Source organism: Sander vitreus, chromosome 10 (assembly GCF_031162955.1).
Source record: "Sander vitreus isolate 19-12246 chromosome 10, sanVit1, whole genome shotgun sequence".
Taxonomy (NCBI): Eukaryota; Metazoa; Chordata; class Actinopteri; order Perciformes; family Percidae; genus Sander; species Sander vitreus.
The window spans coordinates 29,799,322-29,815,918 of NC_135864.1; the positions used below are offsets into that span (position 1 = coordinate 29,799,322).

Sequence of the window (16,597 nt, forward strand, 5' to 3'; positions counted from 1 at the left end):
TATAGTTACACAACTTTCTTATGAGTAAAATATATTAAAAAATATATATAAACATTAAAATAGTGTAAGTGCGTAAAATGTTTTATAATGAAAATTCTGAAGTAACCTTATAAAGAACTTCAGTCTTCCCAGATTGTCTTTGGGTGTTTGTTTTTTACACCTCTATTTTGAAGGCAACTGCTCGATTTCCGGTCATAATATAAGCGCAGGGCACGAAAGAAGGTGATGATAGTACAATGTTGTGAGTGGCTTGGCTTTGTTCCACTCTCAATTGATCAGACACTGATTGCCTCATTGTGGTCTACATTTAATTATAGCTCAAGCTGAAAATTATACACGAACTTCACCTATCCCTTAATGTATGACTGCATGACATCATACAATTTATGTTGTACAATCAGCAAATTGAGGACACAATTTTCATCTGGTCTGCACTTCCACCGGCTATATCTCACAAGCCTTGTCAGAGTCTAGCCAGTGTGGTTATAACATAACAGTATATGTGAATATATATAATACATTTAAAGTGTTTCCTCGCCGCTGTCACACCAAATGCGTGCTCTTGGGGGAATTGTTGGGTCTCTGTAAATTATAGTTTGGTCTATACATACTCTAACCAAAGAGGTTATAACGTCTTTGCTCTAACTGAAAAGTCTGTTATGATTTGACACTATAAATACAAATTCAAGTCAATGAGCTGTTTCATGTTTGCCTCTTGAGAGTCTGTCACTGATTTGGAGTTGCTGAGTTACTAGTAATATCTAACCTGGAGTGCCCTGGGCTCCGCACACTCCTTCATACTTTGAAAAGTGCATGAATCGCTTGGCAGGCACATTTAACTTCTGCTTCTTCAGTGTAACGCTTAACACCTACATCTGGTGGATGACAGCCGTAACAGCGGTTTCCCTGACTGCTGATGTGAATTGTTGATAGGGGCTGGGAATCATTCAAAAATGTCGATTCCGGTACCGGTACAAATATCGTGACTTCGATACCGGTTCCTGAACGATCCCAATTTAATAAAATCAATTTTAACATAAAGACATTAAAACATTACGACACAAATCTTTATTTTTATTTTTCAGCTCCTACTATGTGCGAATCGTAGAGTTTTTTTTCCTGCGGGTCTCTACGACGTGTAACGTAAGACAGCCAATCAGCAGCATTATTAGATCTTGGTAGAAGCATGCTGCGTGCTTATTGGCCCACTGACGCTGATGAGATTCGCTCCTGGGTATTCAAATTTGGTATTGAATGACGAGGCATTCTTTGTTACTCGATACTAAGGAGGCAATTTGGTCGGTGCCTAAAACAACATTAATGGACATAAAGGGGACATGTAAATCCTTTAATCTTAATTGTTAAACGACATAAGCAAAAAGAACACACATAACTTTGAAAGTATGAATGAATAATCATTCACATGCAAATAAACCCCTCAATTACTCTTTGTATTTATTTCCCCCATATGTACATTTTCATAATTACAGTGTCTAACAGCAGCACAGTGAATTAAGACTGATACAAATCTACAACTGTCGTAGAAAAAATAAAGTAAACCGCATCATAACACTTCATCTTCGACCTCTTTCTTAGAGCCACATTAAGAGTTGTGCAGCTGTGTGCATCCACCTCCTTCTGTCATCCTTCTAAATTGCTTGGAACAGTGTGCAATTCACATTTAAATAGGACTGTCAGTTGTGTGACTATATGGAAGAACAATATGTTGCGACAATTGAAATCGATCTAATTTAAAGCTGTAGCTCAAAAGAATTTTTTTTACAGACCAGTGATGAATATTTATATATATATATATAAAAATACACTTATACTTGATATTTATATATTTATATATTTATTTATACAAAATATACTTGTGAATCAGCATTTGTACCACAAGACAGAACTAACAAAGTAACTGTAAAGTTGTTACGTTGTTAATTTATAGTGGAATGAGATAGATGTGCTGATGAATAATAGTATGTTACAATATTATGTAGAGAACATGGAACTTAACACATTTAAAACCTTTAAAAACTAAAAAAATTAAACTGTAAAGGAATACTTTTTCAAATACTTCATGTATTTGACGGCTGCTTTCGAAAATGTCCTTAAACACATTTTGCAGATCAATGTCATGTAATTTGGAAGTGGACAACATGTCTTTATAACCAGTGGAAGAAGAGGTTTGGCACAGTTTAGTCTGCTTACTGGGGATGTCTTTTGATAGAAACGTTTTTACCTCACGGTACTTGGAGAACTATAATGGCACCAATAACACAATATTGTATTACCAATTGAAGCAGTTCTAAATTCAAAGGTGGGTGACCCATCTATGCATTAATACTATCAAGCCAAGGCCTATAATTGCTGCTGTTTAAAATACCTGATCGCCGATACAAATTAAAATCATTGACATATTATAAATCTCTCTTTCCATATGCACACCACCTTTTAGAATCATTGGTCGGTTTAGAAAGTGTATTGGTGAAATTGCTGCTACGAGGCGAGAAAGCAATATCTGAAAGAACTGTAAAGCAGTACCAGTGGTACTTTTTTGTGTGTGCTTTAATGTCCCTCGTTCTTCAAGAAGCACGTTGTGACAAATACCAGTATTACATATATCCGACTAGATTTAGTCCGATATATGTAAATATATATATATTTTTGTTTTTACCTCACCTGGTTTTTCTTTCTTTTCTTTCTCGCTTCTCACACATTTGTGAGTCCTTTGGTCTTCCCGTTGCTTTTCTGAGTTAGTGCACAGTCTGTACTTGGCTCTTGAAAGAGCAAAGCGCTTTATAGGGAGACTCTTGTGGGGGTGGGGTGAGGGGGGGGTCAGCTGGGGCAGAAGGAGCAGTGGAGCCCGTGTGTCAAGTCGGTGACGGCACCCTCTCTCACTAGGCTTTGCAGGAGTTCCGTCTCTCTGTCCACGTTGTGGGTAGTCTCCTTCAGCATGGCCGTTATGTGCAGGCTGTCATAGTAGTGCAGTGGCGCCCCCTGCCGGGACAGGTTGTAGCTGAAGCCCGCCAGGCTCACCTCGTCACACAGCACACTGGCCAAATTCAGTGCAGAGATACCCATGGTAGGCACATTCTGATAAAAAAAAGAAAAGAATCAAAAAAACAAAGAAAAACATTATTGTCGTCATTTTGTTTATTCGGTATTTCCCATTCTTGACTGTTAATAGTCTTACTTTCTGAAATCGTTCAGAAAATGTTTCTTGTGTTTTATTACATTCCTGTATTTTCTAAATGAACTGCTTTTGTACTTCTAATTATAATAAAATAAAATCACAGCAGTCACTGTGGCCAGTTTGGCTCAGTTGGTAGAGCGGGCGCACATATGTAGAGGTCTATTCCTCAGAAGGTCCAGGGTTCGAGTCTGACCTGTGACAGTTTCCTGCATGTCTCCCCCCCCCCCCCCCCCCCCCTTTCCCCTTTCATATCTCAAATGGAAATGCCCAAAAAAAAAATCTTAAAAAAAAAAATTAAATCATGAATATGATTAATGTTGTGTTGTTTACCTAAGTACGGACACTTGTGTACAATGTGTTACTTGGGTCAAATGTTTGTTGGGAAGGAAATGTGAATGTAACGTTGCATTTTGTTTTATCTTTTGTGTGGACCCCAGGAAGAATAGTTGTTACTACGGTAATAGTTGTTAATAGGGAACAACTAATAGGGATCCTAAAAAAAAATAAAAAAATAAAAATAAACTACCTAAATAATACATTCTACTAGGGCTGTGTATTGGCAAGAATCTGGCAATACAATACGTATCACGATACATGGGTCACGATTCAATATATTGCAATATATTTCGATAGTGTGCTTAAGGCGATATATTGGGATGTATAATTTTAGAAAAACTAATATTTAAAAAAAAGACATGATGTGCATAAAAGTCAAAGAAGTTTACTTTAGGTTCAGTACACAGAAAATATTGAATTATTTCTTTTTTAATACAAATAAAAAAATCGATACTGCGTTTTTGAAAATCGATATAGTATTGCTAAATAAAATATCGCGATACTAAAGTGTATCGATTTTTTCTTACACCCCTAAATTCTACAACTTCGATCTTATATTTTCTACACTTATACAGATCATTAGTCTAGATCCTTCGAGATAATAATTTATCAGGGTTTCTGCAGGTTTCACCAAGCCTAATTCAAGACTTTTTAAGACCTTTTTAAGACCAATATGAATGATATTTAAGACCTTTATCACAACAACATCATCAACTAAGCCCTAAATTCAGTTTTAATGAAGCCAAGTATCACTAAACTTGGAATTCCCCAAAGCTGAAGAATAAAGTCAGTTTTCTGTCTGTGGTACAATTTGAAAGAGACTCACGCCAATAACACAAAAGCTGATTGGCTGCAACATAAGTTGCATGTTGGTCTCATTTGTAGTCGTAATACAGCAAAATTATATTTGGACTAGCGAAAGAAAGAACACCACGGAATAATAATAAAATAAAGAGCATTAGAGGTAGTGTTGCATGGACGTAGGAAAGTTAAGACCTGTTTAAAATAATGTAAGACCTAGAACACAATAGTTGAGTGATTTGAAGACTTTTTAAGGCCTAAAATGTTAGACTTTTTAAGACTTTTTAAGACCTTGCGGAAAAACCCTGACTATACTGGGTGATTGTTATTGAGTTCTTTACCTTATATGAAACATTAAGTTATTTCAAATGACACATTTCTGAAAGTTTAGATTGTAAAGGAAAACTGGTCAAATTTAGAAAAAGGTGATACAACCACAATGTAACAAAGGCCATTGTATACATACGGGGTTGATCAGTTAAAAATACGCAAGTCATTCCCGCTGAGCATGGTTTATGCCAAACCTCAAGAGACAAATAGATTGAAGATTGATCTTAATGTCATTCTTTTCATCCAGTAATGAGCTCGGCATTTAAATCTTCAACATGAATACAGAAGCTGTGAAGCAGGGAAGGGAATGTAACACATATGAGTTTATAATTATAATGAGGACTACAAATGGTTATGCTGGTTTTGATTAGGGTCATAATTGCAAGATCCAAAACCAAAACAGAGGGAACAAACTGTAGCAGGTTGGACGGTTTTAGAATTAAGAAGGGTGCCATTCAGAGTCACAAACAATAAGGATGAAATAGAACGAACAAAAAAAGCTTTGTCGAACCATCAAAAACAATTGAGCAAATAATATATACGTCACCAAAAACCAGCACCGCAAATACAAATAGACACACACTTAAATCCCATTTCAATATGTGTATCAATCAAGCACAGCAAAGCAATGTTGGTATGTACAGTGGGGCAAAAAAGTATTTAGTCAGCCACCAATTGTGCAAGTTCTCCCACTTAAAAAGATGAGAGAGGCCTGTAATTTTCATCATAGGTACACTTCAACTATGAGAGACAAAATGAGAAAAAAAAATCCAGAAAATCACATTGTAGGATTTTTAATGAATTTATTTGCAAATTATGGTGGAAAATAAGTATTTGGTCAATAACAAAAGTTCATCTCAATACTTTGTTATATACCCTTTGTTGGCAATGACAGAGGTCAAACGTTTTCTGTAAGTCTTCACAAGGTTTTCACATACTGTTGCTGGTATTTTGGCCCATTCCTCCATGCAGATCTCCTCTAGAGCAGTGATGTTTTGGGGCTGTCGCTGGGCAACACGGACTTTCAACTCCCTCCAAAGATTTTCTATGAGGTTGAGATCTGGAGACTGGCTAAGCCACTCCAGGACCTTGAACTGCTTCTTACGAAGCCACTCCTTCGTTGCCCGGGCGGTGTGTTTGGGATCATTGTCATGCTGAAAGACCCAGCCACGTTTCATCTTCAATGCCCTTGCTGATGGAAGGAGGTTTTCACTCAAAATCTCACGATACATGGCCCCATTCATTCTTTCCTTCACACGGATCAGTCGTCCTGGTCCCTTTGCAGAAAAACAGCCCCAAAGCATGATATTTTCACCCCCATGCTTCACAGCAGGTATGGTGTTCTTTGGATGCAACTCAGCATTCTTTCCCCTCCAAACACGACGAGTTGAGTTTTTACCAAAAAGTTTTATTTTGGTTTAATCTGACCATATGACATTCTCCCAATCCTCTTCTGGATCATCCAAATGCTCTCTAGCAAACTCCAGACGGGCCTGGACATGTGCTGGCTTAAGCAGGGGAACACGTCTGGCACTGCAGGATTTGAGTCCCTGGCGGCGTAGTGTGTTACTGATGGTAGCCTTTGTTACTTTGGTCCCAGCTCTCTGCAGGTCATTCACTAGGTCCCCCCGTGTGGTTCTGGGATTTTTGCTCACTGTTCTTGTGATCATTTTGACCCCACGGGGTGAGATCTTGCGTGGAGCCCCGGATCGAGGGAGATTATTAGTGGTCTTGTATGGTATGTGGTCTTCCATTTTCTTCCATAATTGCTCCCACAGTTGATTTCTTCACACCAAGCTGCTTACGTATTGCCGATTCAGTCTTCCCAGCCTGGTGCAGGTCTACAATTTTGTTTCTGGTGTCCTTTGACAGCTCTTTGGTCTTGGCCATAGTGGAGTTTGGAGTGTGACTGTTTGAGGTTGTGGACAGGTGTCTTTTATACTGATAACAAGTTCAAACAGGTGCCATTAATACAGGTAACGAGTGGAGGACAGAGGAGCCTCTTAAAGAAGAAGTTACAGGTCTGTGAGAGCCAGAAATCTTGCTTGTTTGTAGGTGACCAAATACTTATTTTCCCGAGGAATTTGCAAATAAATTCATTAAAAATCCTACAATGTGATTTTCTGGATTTTTTTTTCCATTTTGTCTCTCATAGTTGAAGTGTACCTATGATGAAAATTACAGGCCTCTCTCATCTTTTTAAGTGGGAGAACTTGCACAATTGGTGGCTGACTAAATACTTTTTTGCCCCACTGTATGTGTGTTTTGATATTCTATTTAATACATGTTTTTTAATTGTTTTTAACTGCTCTTTACTGTTGTAGAGCGTAAAGTGTAAAGTGTGTTGAATTGCCTTGTTGCTGAAATGTGCTATATAAATAAAGCTGGCTTGCCGAGAGCTTAGTTCGATCGATTGTCGAAACTGTGACACCCCTACCCCCCCTAGACACGGTTAATGTTTAAAAAGACAGAATGTAGTCTGTAGTTATTTATTTTGAATTCAAATCATTTAAAAAAAACAACTACAATACATTAAAGGGGTGATAGAATGCAAAACCGAGTTTACCTTGTCATAGTTGAATTACGACAGTTCGGTGGGTAAAAAGGACATACAGAGAACCTCAAAGTCCCATTGACACCTCTTTCCTATGCAAATCTCACAATTTGAAACTTCTGCTGAAAACGGGCTCGTCAGACTGTGTGGAGCTCCTCGTCTTCAATTTTCGTAAAACGGCCCATATTTGAGCTTTATATAGTTGATTTCTCGCATAAAAAAGTCTCAGACTTGAATTTAGTAACAAAATAGCAGACGAACAATGTATAACATTGCAGTGTCTGAAATATGAGACCTGCTGTCTCTTCTCCACTGTCTGTGTATGTGCTTCGCTCAACCAATCAGCGCGTAGCTCATCTAAATAATCATGAGCGTACCATATGTGGAAGAAAAGCTCTCGTTCTAAATAGAGCCATTCCACAGGGATGCATTGATATAGAATCCATCCCCATAGAATAGCACCTGGGCCATTTTCAGCCCAACCAATGTTACATACCCTATTAGGAGACCTTAAGGAACAGTGTGAAATACCCTATATAATCATTCTATCACCCCTTTAAGAAATTCAAAAATGGGGTTTAAATTATGACTCTTGAATATATCCAGCTATTAACGGGTGCACAGAGATATCAAAGCTATAGTGCGTAGTTTCTGTCTCCCCCCCAATGACGAATTCTAAGTAATGCTGCTGTTGCGTCCACATGACGCAAGCCTTTCAGGACTTCGCGCACCGCCTCCAACCCTCCATTTCCCCAGTGTGGGATTACTAAAGTCTATCTTATCTTATCTTGTTGCACGATCCAAATTTTCTTCAAAACGTTAGACAACGGCAACACACAGACGGAGCGGAAGGCAACGCACATCCGGCGCACATTCATCCAGAACAGTGGTAATGTAGGACAATAGTTAGTAGACAAACGGTTCATTTACCAGGACATCCGGATGTCCCTCGCTTTCCGCGTTCTTTATGTTTACTTTAATCGTCGCATCGAGCAACATTAACCGCAACGTTACACACTGGGAAGAGCAAATTATGCTTGACCAAGTATCCACGTATTTACAATGTAAATAGCTCTTAAATAGCACCTTACTGTATTAACACACTGCGTCCAGAGCTTAGCGCCGTCCAAGACGATTGTGATTGGTTTAAAGAAATGCAAACAACCCCTGACCGTTTTTTTCTCGTATCCAGGAGTGTATGCTCCTGTTGCCAGACCGTCCGCCGCAGCGCGGTGGAGATAGGTCTGGCAATGCAAGACTATGTAGGACACAACATTTTGATGGGTTTTAAATTAGGATGCCACAAATGTGTCCAAATAATTTTCCAACATATAATAATATGCGTTAAGTGGGAACGACTGTATTTTATAAAGTTTGCATTGGGTTGATTCTATAGTCACTTTATCATCACTACTAGAACAGATTTATTCCCTAGTATTGGAAGAGTCTATTACCTGGTCTCTTCCCCACAGGCGTTGTCTGGGTGGAGGGTATTTCAGGAGGTCCAACGCAGTCTCTCTGATGATTTCTGGGTTTAGAAGTCTGAACCTGTGGGGCTCAAGAGGGATTTGATCTGGAACCTTCTGCCAGAAGAAGAGCCAGTCCCACAGAGGCTGCAACACAAAGCACAGATGTGTCCTGACTCTGATCTTAAACAGTGCAAGCTTTAAAAAAGAAGAAAAGAAAGAGAAAGAGAAAGAAAAAAAGAAAGAAAAAAGTCTATTTATGTATTTTAAAAGGTCCTGATACAACATTTGTTTTTTCAACAGGGACGGCAATGCCACATAAGAGCCACTAGATAGCAGAAGGGTACTTTGGTAACAAGGGTTTGTGCTCCTCAGAATCTACGAGGTGCAATTGAATGCACCCTCAGTTTACTTCTCTACATTTCATTTTACATGGTTGTATTTCTGTTTTTACTAGAGCACATACAGCGTGTCTCAGAGCGGCCGCTCTCGGCTCGTCACTATATTATGTTGCAGCGAGCCTGCTGCGAGCGTCGCCTGCGTTGCGTTTTGAAAAGTAACCACAGTTACAACCGCTTTGTCGGCACTGGTATCCCTGTTAACTGAACACGTAGCAGAGCACGTTACAGAGGCGACATCCCTTTTCAGGTAAAGCTGCCCTACACGTCATCCGCGGTGGAGACAGAGGAAGCGCTGCCATCAGCGCCGCGCACCGCTCGGGATTACTGCCGAGCGCTGCGTTTAAAGCTCATATTATTTCAACTCTGACCTCGTGGCTGCTGATTTTTCAAGCTGCAACTAAAACCAGAAGCAACGACGTACTGTATACCTGCGCCACAGTTAGTCGCGGTGCTGACTGGAGTGAATTCACCAAAGGTCTGTTTGGATTTAGTGGGACATTTGTTGTACAATGACAACAAATGAACCTTGAACCATGTACAATTTAATGTATACATTATTACATAAATATTAAATACATACAGTTTGAAGCAGAAATGATCAAAAAAAACTAGTTTAGGCTACTTGTTCTATTCAAATAAATGAAATCCCTTTGCTCGTGAATGTCTCCTCGTATACCTTTTATGAAAGAAAAACACATTATTTGATACATTTTCATTGCGCCCCTAAAATTCTTCATGCACTCCTAAATATTTCTAGGGGAAAAAAGTTAGCATTGAGCCCTGGACTGTGTTTTTTCATGGCATCAAGACGAGAAACAATAGGAGAAACAGGCCAACATAAAAGGTCTTAAGATTCATGTAGCTACTCAGTATGGAGCCCCAGTCAGAGAAGGAGGAATGTCCCAGCTATTGCGTACGAGTAAAGCCGATGCCTTTAGCTCTTTCCAGTTAACCCCTGAGTGCACTGGTTCTTCTAAATTGTTCTTGTTTTTCTCATTTTTCACAACAGAATTCAAATGGTATCGTTGAATATCATGATTTTATGTTTTATATTGTTGAACTAATTTGAATTCCTAATGTACCAGTAATTCAATGCAACTTACAAATGCAAAACAATTGCTTTGAGATGTTTGACATTAACTTTCCTCTATGTATTAAAGAAAACTCAAAATGTTTAATTTGTCCGATTCCTTTATCCATGATTTGATGACAAACTAAAATGTTTTGCTTGATATCTTATCAAGGAAAACCTCTCGACTTCTGACCAAACATACATATATACTGTATGTAGACATGTGTTATTGATTAAAATGACTCAAAGTAGAGTTCTTTCTATACACGACAAATTAAGTAACTAACGTTTGAATGAACTGAATCATTGGTGGATCTCTCATATTTGATCTTTAATAAAGACCAGTTTTACACACGCACGCACACACACGTTTTTTATACATTTATATATTTTTGTTTACTTAATGTAAACTTTTATATATGTATTTTTTATGCATTTTTTTTCCTCATCTTACTATTACTGAACTGTATTATCCTTGACGCTTTGGCAATGTTGTTTTCCTGACATTCATGCCAATGAAGCAATACGAAATTGAGAGAGAGAGAGAGAGAGAGAGAGAGAGAGAGAGAGAGAGAGGGGAGGGGTTTGGGCAAGTCTTGACAGCATCGCATAGCAGGATGATGTTCTATATTTTCTCTCTCACTGTGGTTACAACGTACGTATTAAAGGCTGCGAGCCTTGCTAGTAGTTGGAGTACTGAAGTACATTTAAAACTAAAAAACAGCGGTATGAAGTGGTTCCATAAGTCAAAGAATGACTACTGTGAGACGGTTTATGATTTCAGTCATTTTGACATTTATTGTGAAAGCAGCCAAGGTGTGAGCGAGATCATGCAACTGCAAAAACCAATCTAAAATCTAAACAGGAAGTTCACACTACTCACCACAGTGAGCTTCTTCAACATAGCAGATATCCAGCTGATGTCCACACCTTTATACACCACAGCTACAAACACAGTGTCTGGGTCTGTGTCGATCCAGCGGCGCGGTGTTCCCTCTGGGTAACTCATCCTGATGCTGGTTCTATTTCCGACATCAACACTGAACTTTCCCAGAGGACCACTGTTTAACCTGAAGGAGAGAGACAAAGGGAGTCATTGGCTCCCTTTGTTCGGTGAAGTACAGTGGGAAGTGTCTGTGATGACATGTACCACGACGTGTGACACAAAACTCAAAATGTGATTATGAGGTCATTATCATCGCGTTTGTGTTTCCAACCTGATGATGGTGTCAAAGCGGTTGATCAGTGGGCCCAGCTCCAGGCCTCTGAGAATGCCGCCATTTCCCATAACCACACAGCGGCGACACTTATCCGTCTTTTCAGGCAGTGGCAAGGAGTCTGAGTCGGGCAGCTTTAAAGGAATATTCACAGATAGAACCATTAGGTTTATGTTTCAAAAAGTGCTGTACTTACAAGAACATAAAGATGCAAATTAGCTTAAAGCTCTAGTGCGTAACTTTTTGATATTAATGAACGTCTGTTACATTCAAGCCATTGCCAAATGAGTTGCTACAAAGCTAATTGAGTTGCTGTAAAAGCATAATTAAGACTACACAACTCTCTCTGGATTTCTCAGTACGGCTATGTTCAGAAGATTGTGGCGTCCGGCGACTTTCGCGCGCAGAAACTCGAGTGAAGATAATGACCTCTTCTGAAGAGTCCATTGTGTTTTTTTTAATGCTCTGTGTCCTCGTTGAGCTACTAGCAACTGTGCGGAGGAGGGGGGTGGGGGCTGTGCGCGATCACGGAAGGCTTGTATCATGTGGACGCGCCGACAGTGTTGTTTTCATTACTTAGAATTCCTCATGGGGGCGACAGAAACTGCGCACTATAGCTTTAAAGTAACTATATGTAACTTTCAAATGTTTCTGAAACTGTGTTGTTGTTCCATCTGACGATCATAAATGACCTGTAACAGCAAACTGTGAAAAGAACGCTATTTTTATATAGTTTTTATTAATGCCTCTGCCCGGGTCCGAATTTTCCCGTGAAGTCACAAAATGATTTACGGCAGCTAGACGGCGCTACAGAGCACACATTCTGACGGGTCCCAGATTCTGGCTGAACACCGGAAAAGCCTGTGTTTATGTTTTTTTAGTGAGTATGCAGGTAAAAGGTAGCAGGAGATGTCATTATGTAAGGCCTAATTGTATTTTTATTTTAGAAGTTATCTGTTGTAGTTGATGGCTGATACTCGGGCAGGGCCATCACAGAAAAGAAGGAAATTAAACAAAGAACAACTAAAAGATAAAAGGGAAAGGCTGGCGAAATCCGAGTCACACTCTGTCTCTGTAATGAAACACTATCTAACAAGTGTATTGAAGCGGCTCTGTTGTAAAGGCTAAAGTTGTTCGGTGAGCACAATGACATCATGTTAGAAAGCACAGCTGAAAGGATTTGTCATAAACTGAGTAACACTAACAACGGTGTTAGCCACGATGCTAACGGCATTGATAACTAAGCCAAACGACGCCTCCCGTAACTTATTGTTCATCAGACGTGACATGAGAAGAGGGAGATTAGCTAACGTTAGCCAACCTATTTATAAAAAGAAAAGAAAAAAATCACAGTGGAATAGTTATTACAGCGTTCGAATAGTATTGATTTTTTTTTTACTATTCGAATTAGATTCGACTTTCGGTTTTCGTTCCAACAGCCCTAGTATACACAAAAATGTTCAAACTGTTTAAACTGGTTTCACTTCTGGTCACATGCCAGGCGCTGAGGTAAGAGCAGGTACTTTGCCTTCAGGTGCTCGTTGTGTTTTTTCAATCCCTGTTCAGGCAAGGGTTTTATTAGTTGAACTGCATTCAAAACGAGCCCTTCCCATATTGTATTTTTTTTCAGGTCACGCAATAATGTGGAGTATTTTGTTTAAAAACCCTGGGGGCCAGGTGTGCCGAGCCAAAGACACGTGAAGCCTCCGGAGTGTGACTCAAAAGAAAATCTCTCTCTCTCTCTCTCTCTCTCTCCCCCCCTCTTTCCCTCTCGCTCTCTCATACAATTTCAGTGAAATGTAATCCTGGCAGTTCCTAACATTGAATTATTTATGTTATATCATATAAATATAAGGGAATTATGACTGATGACAACCACAAATAGATATCCAATATTATTACGAGACATTAGACATTATCTTTAAAGCTCCATTGTGTAATTTTTTGAGTTGATTCTTAGCAAAAAAAAAAAAAAAAAACTTTGTTCTTTCACAAATAAGTGCTCATTCATGTGTAATTACTTCCACCAACTAATCAAAGTATTCTTGTACGCGTAGAATCTGCCATTCAGAATCATTCAGAATACATACCAGCGACTCGCTCGAATGACGGCCGCCATGTCGCGCCTCCATCTTTAAACTACTTTAGCCAAAGAGGGACATACCCTCCGCCTTTTGCGCTTTTCACTCAGTGCCACTGACTGTGACGAATGCCAGGGAGGGAGGGGGAGAAGATTACTTGCTACTGCCGGCAGATTTGGATTGTGCCTATTCTCGAGGACGTGCAACGGAGTCGCCGTGGAAGTTAAAAGGAGAATTAAAACGACAACGCGACAGGCAAAGCAACAAGACCGAAGTTAATATTGGAGTGGCTTTTCCAAGATGGAAAGAGATCATAAGGAGCAACCTTGTGAATCGGAATCGATGCAGAAAATCATTGACGCTACCCAGCCCTAGAAAGAGGTTGCGCTCACCAGCTTCAGCAGGTCCTCTACATTGCCCCGAAGACTTCTGAAGCCAAATGGCGGTGGATGCAGGAAGAGGTCATCAGCAAGCGGAACGTCCCTCCACAGGAAGGGCTGGGTCATGTGACTGGAAGCAGGAAGTCGGGCTAACAAGTGATTCCTGGCGCTGCCGGGACGACACTGACTCTTCAAAACTCTGCGTACGTGCTCGTGCACCTGCTGCGAGTGAGAAACAGGTCGTGAATACACCATGTCAGCGTCATTATAATTACAGTGTGCCATAGTTCAGAAACTGTTTCACAATACTCTCATCTTCAAAGGCAGAATGAGAAGGATCTGTCACCAGCGGGTGAAAGCCAACCCCAGATTCGCTATCGCTTCAGAACAAGCTTTGTTCAATTTGCATTTTAGTCTCTTGTATTGATTTTTTGTCGCCGCCGTCTCCCACTTTCGTAGCTTCCTTTTGGATGAGTGCTTCCGTTCTGGCACCTGGTCGCTTTGTTTTTTTTTAAAGAAGTTGATGCCCGGAAACGTCCCAAACACAACCCGTTAAGAAAATACAGGCAGAGGGCAGGGTCTCTGCAGATACAGACACCGCCACACACTTTTAGAGGGATGATTGAGTATGTTTGCATGCACACTTACATTACCTTATCGTTCCAAATTTGATACAGGTCATGTAAACAGCATATTACGTTTGGATATTCCGAATTAAGCCATGTGTGGCATAATATGCGCAAACATTGCAACGCTGACCCTGATGCGTTTCACCTGCTCCTCGTCACGCCTCATGTCACCTGTCCCGCGTTGTCCTTTAGTCTTGGTGTTCTCTTGTTTCAGGGTCTGATTGTCAGCTTTTGTTCCTAGTGTTTACTTACTCCAGTCTTTAGTATGACTTGTTCTTTCTTTTAGATTTTATTGATAAAGCTCACTCTTCCCCCCATCAACCTGTCTGACTGGTCTCCTGCATTTGAGTCCTCCTTTCAAACTCTCTGGAGCGACAGCACAATCAGCCAAATCAGAGTTTCTGTTGTCCGCTCATTGACAGGACGAAAAAAAATGATAAGGAGCGAAAATTCTAATGGTCTCCGGTGGAAATAATTCCCTCTGCACAAATTGATTTGTGTGAAAACAGAGATTTTCATATCTTTTGTTCTATAAAAACGATGAACAATCATATTTTTACATTTAGAAATGACCTGTAAGCGTATGCGATAAAGAAAAAAAACGACATGTCGCGTTCTCGCTCTAACTGAATGCAGTAGACTGACGTCGATTTACAACAAACGGCGGAAAAAGCCCAAGCCCTGGCAAAACAGGGAAAACGTAAAGGAAGCCAAGAAATTGCCAGCGAGGACGATATGGCACCGGCTAACAGGCGTTCCCGTTAACGTTAACGCCACGGACGCACAACGAGATACCATATATGAAGACAGCTCTCCGTTCTTATTGGGATCACGGTGAAATATATCCGGAGTGGGTGGGTCAAACTTACTCTTACCTTTTTATGTGCATGGTTGACGTGCCAAGCCAGAGGTTTGCTTGTCTCTGTCTGAATCTGTGCTAGACGGATCATCACAAAACACAGCAAACCTAAAAACACAGTAACCAGTAACAACCAACACCTGGAGACACACACACACACACACACACACACACACACACACACACACAAAGAGAGAGGGAGAGCAAGATAGAGAAGGGGATTATTGTGTTAGATTATGAAACATTGTGTTTAAATGACAGCTAAAAACAAGGGCTGGGATGATATGCTTTTGTCCCGATACGATTCTTTCACGATACATGGGTGACGATTCGATTTGTATTGCAATTTTCATGTATCGCTCTTCTGGAAATATTGCAGTTCGATAGCATTGAGTATTGTGATTTTCTTTTCCGTCTTTAACAAAAAAATGTATAATACACATCTAGAGACAATATATCATGCCATCAACGCAAAGTTTAGGAGCGCATTACTAATGATTTAGTTTGAAGTTCCTGTGACGTGACGTTTCCAGTCTATGGTTCAGACTCAAACACACGGAGCTCTGAAGCGGACCCGTGCGTCGCTTTAGTGTCCACTCTCGCTGTAAAAATAGAGATGAGCAGCGCGCCTTCCGTGGTCTGTGCAGCTTTAGGTTTATAATGGCCGCGCTCTGCTGTGGAGACGCTGTGACAGATTTGTCGCGTTCGTGCTCCGTGTATTTCTGCCGTAGTTTCGGTTTCCCACCTCCGATGTAGAGCAGCGTACAGCCACTTCCCTAAACGTTGGCTCATCCAGAGACCAGAGTCTCAAACGGGGCTCTGTGTTTGTCAGAAAGGTCTGAGATCTACCGTATCAGCAGAGCAATCACGTAATGCACAGCAGACTACGGTGCAGGCGGATTCTTTTCTGAAATATAGTGACTTTATTCTTGTAATAGCCTATTATCACTTTATTTTTCTCAAAATATCACGACTCCTCAAAATCTCAGTGAACACAGATGGGATGAGTTCTATTTTGAATGTGCACAACGTTTTGAACGTGAGCAGAAATCTTGCTCAAACACATCTGAAATATGACAGTCCAGGGGTTTATCAATTCATTCAAATGAATTCATGTATCATTGAGGTGATTAACTGTCATGTTCACATTTAGAGACGTCATTTATCTCCAAATCAGTGGCGATTCTAGGATCAGACCTTTAGGGTGGCTCAGCCCCCAATGAGAATGTTTTATAAGTCACAGTAATAATGACCCAATTGACACAATGTTGTAAC

At 40.2% G+C, this 16,597-nt stretch overlaps 1 protein-coding gene across 5 annotated transcripts in view; it reads right to left on the reverse strand.

Moving 5' to 3' along the window:
• Positions 1 to 1,334: 1,334 nt before the first annotated feature.
• st3gal5 (ST3 beta-galactoside alpha-2,3-sialyltransferase 5) overlaps positions 1,335 to 16,597 on the reverse strand; it is a 30,747-nt gene continuing 15,484 nt past the window's right edge. For 3 of the 5 annotated variants that reach the window (XM_078261088.1, XM_078261089.1, XM_078261090.1), the window contains 6 exons: positions 15,339 to 15,462; positions 13,847 to 14,056; positions 11,374 to 11,507; positions 11,040 to 11,226; positions 8,672 to 8,830; positions 1,335 to 3,096 (listed from right to left, as the gene is read on the reverse strand). In XM_078261088.1, coding sequence (XP_078117214.1) covers positions 2,839 to 3,096; positions 8,672 to 8,830; positions 11,040 to 11,226; positions 11,374 to 11,507; positions 13,847 to 14,056; positions 15,339 to 15,462 — 1,072 coding nt within the window. In that variant the 3' untranslated portion in view covers positions 1,335 to 2,838. Of the gene's footprint in view, positions 3,097 to 8,671; positions 8,831 to 11,039; positions 11,227 to 11,373; positions 11,508 to 13,846; positions 14,057 to 14,593; positions 15,302 to 15,338; positions 15,463 to 16,597 lie in introns of those variants that run through there. The other 2 variants (XM_078261092.1, XM_078261091.1) reach the window with 2 other exon arrangements.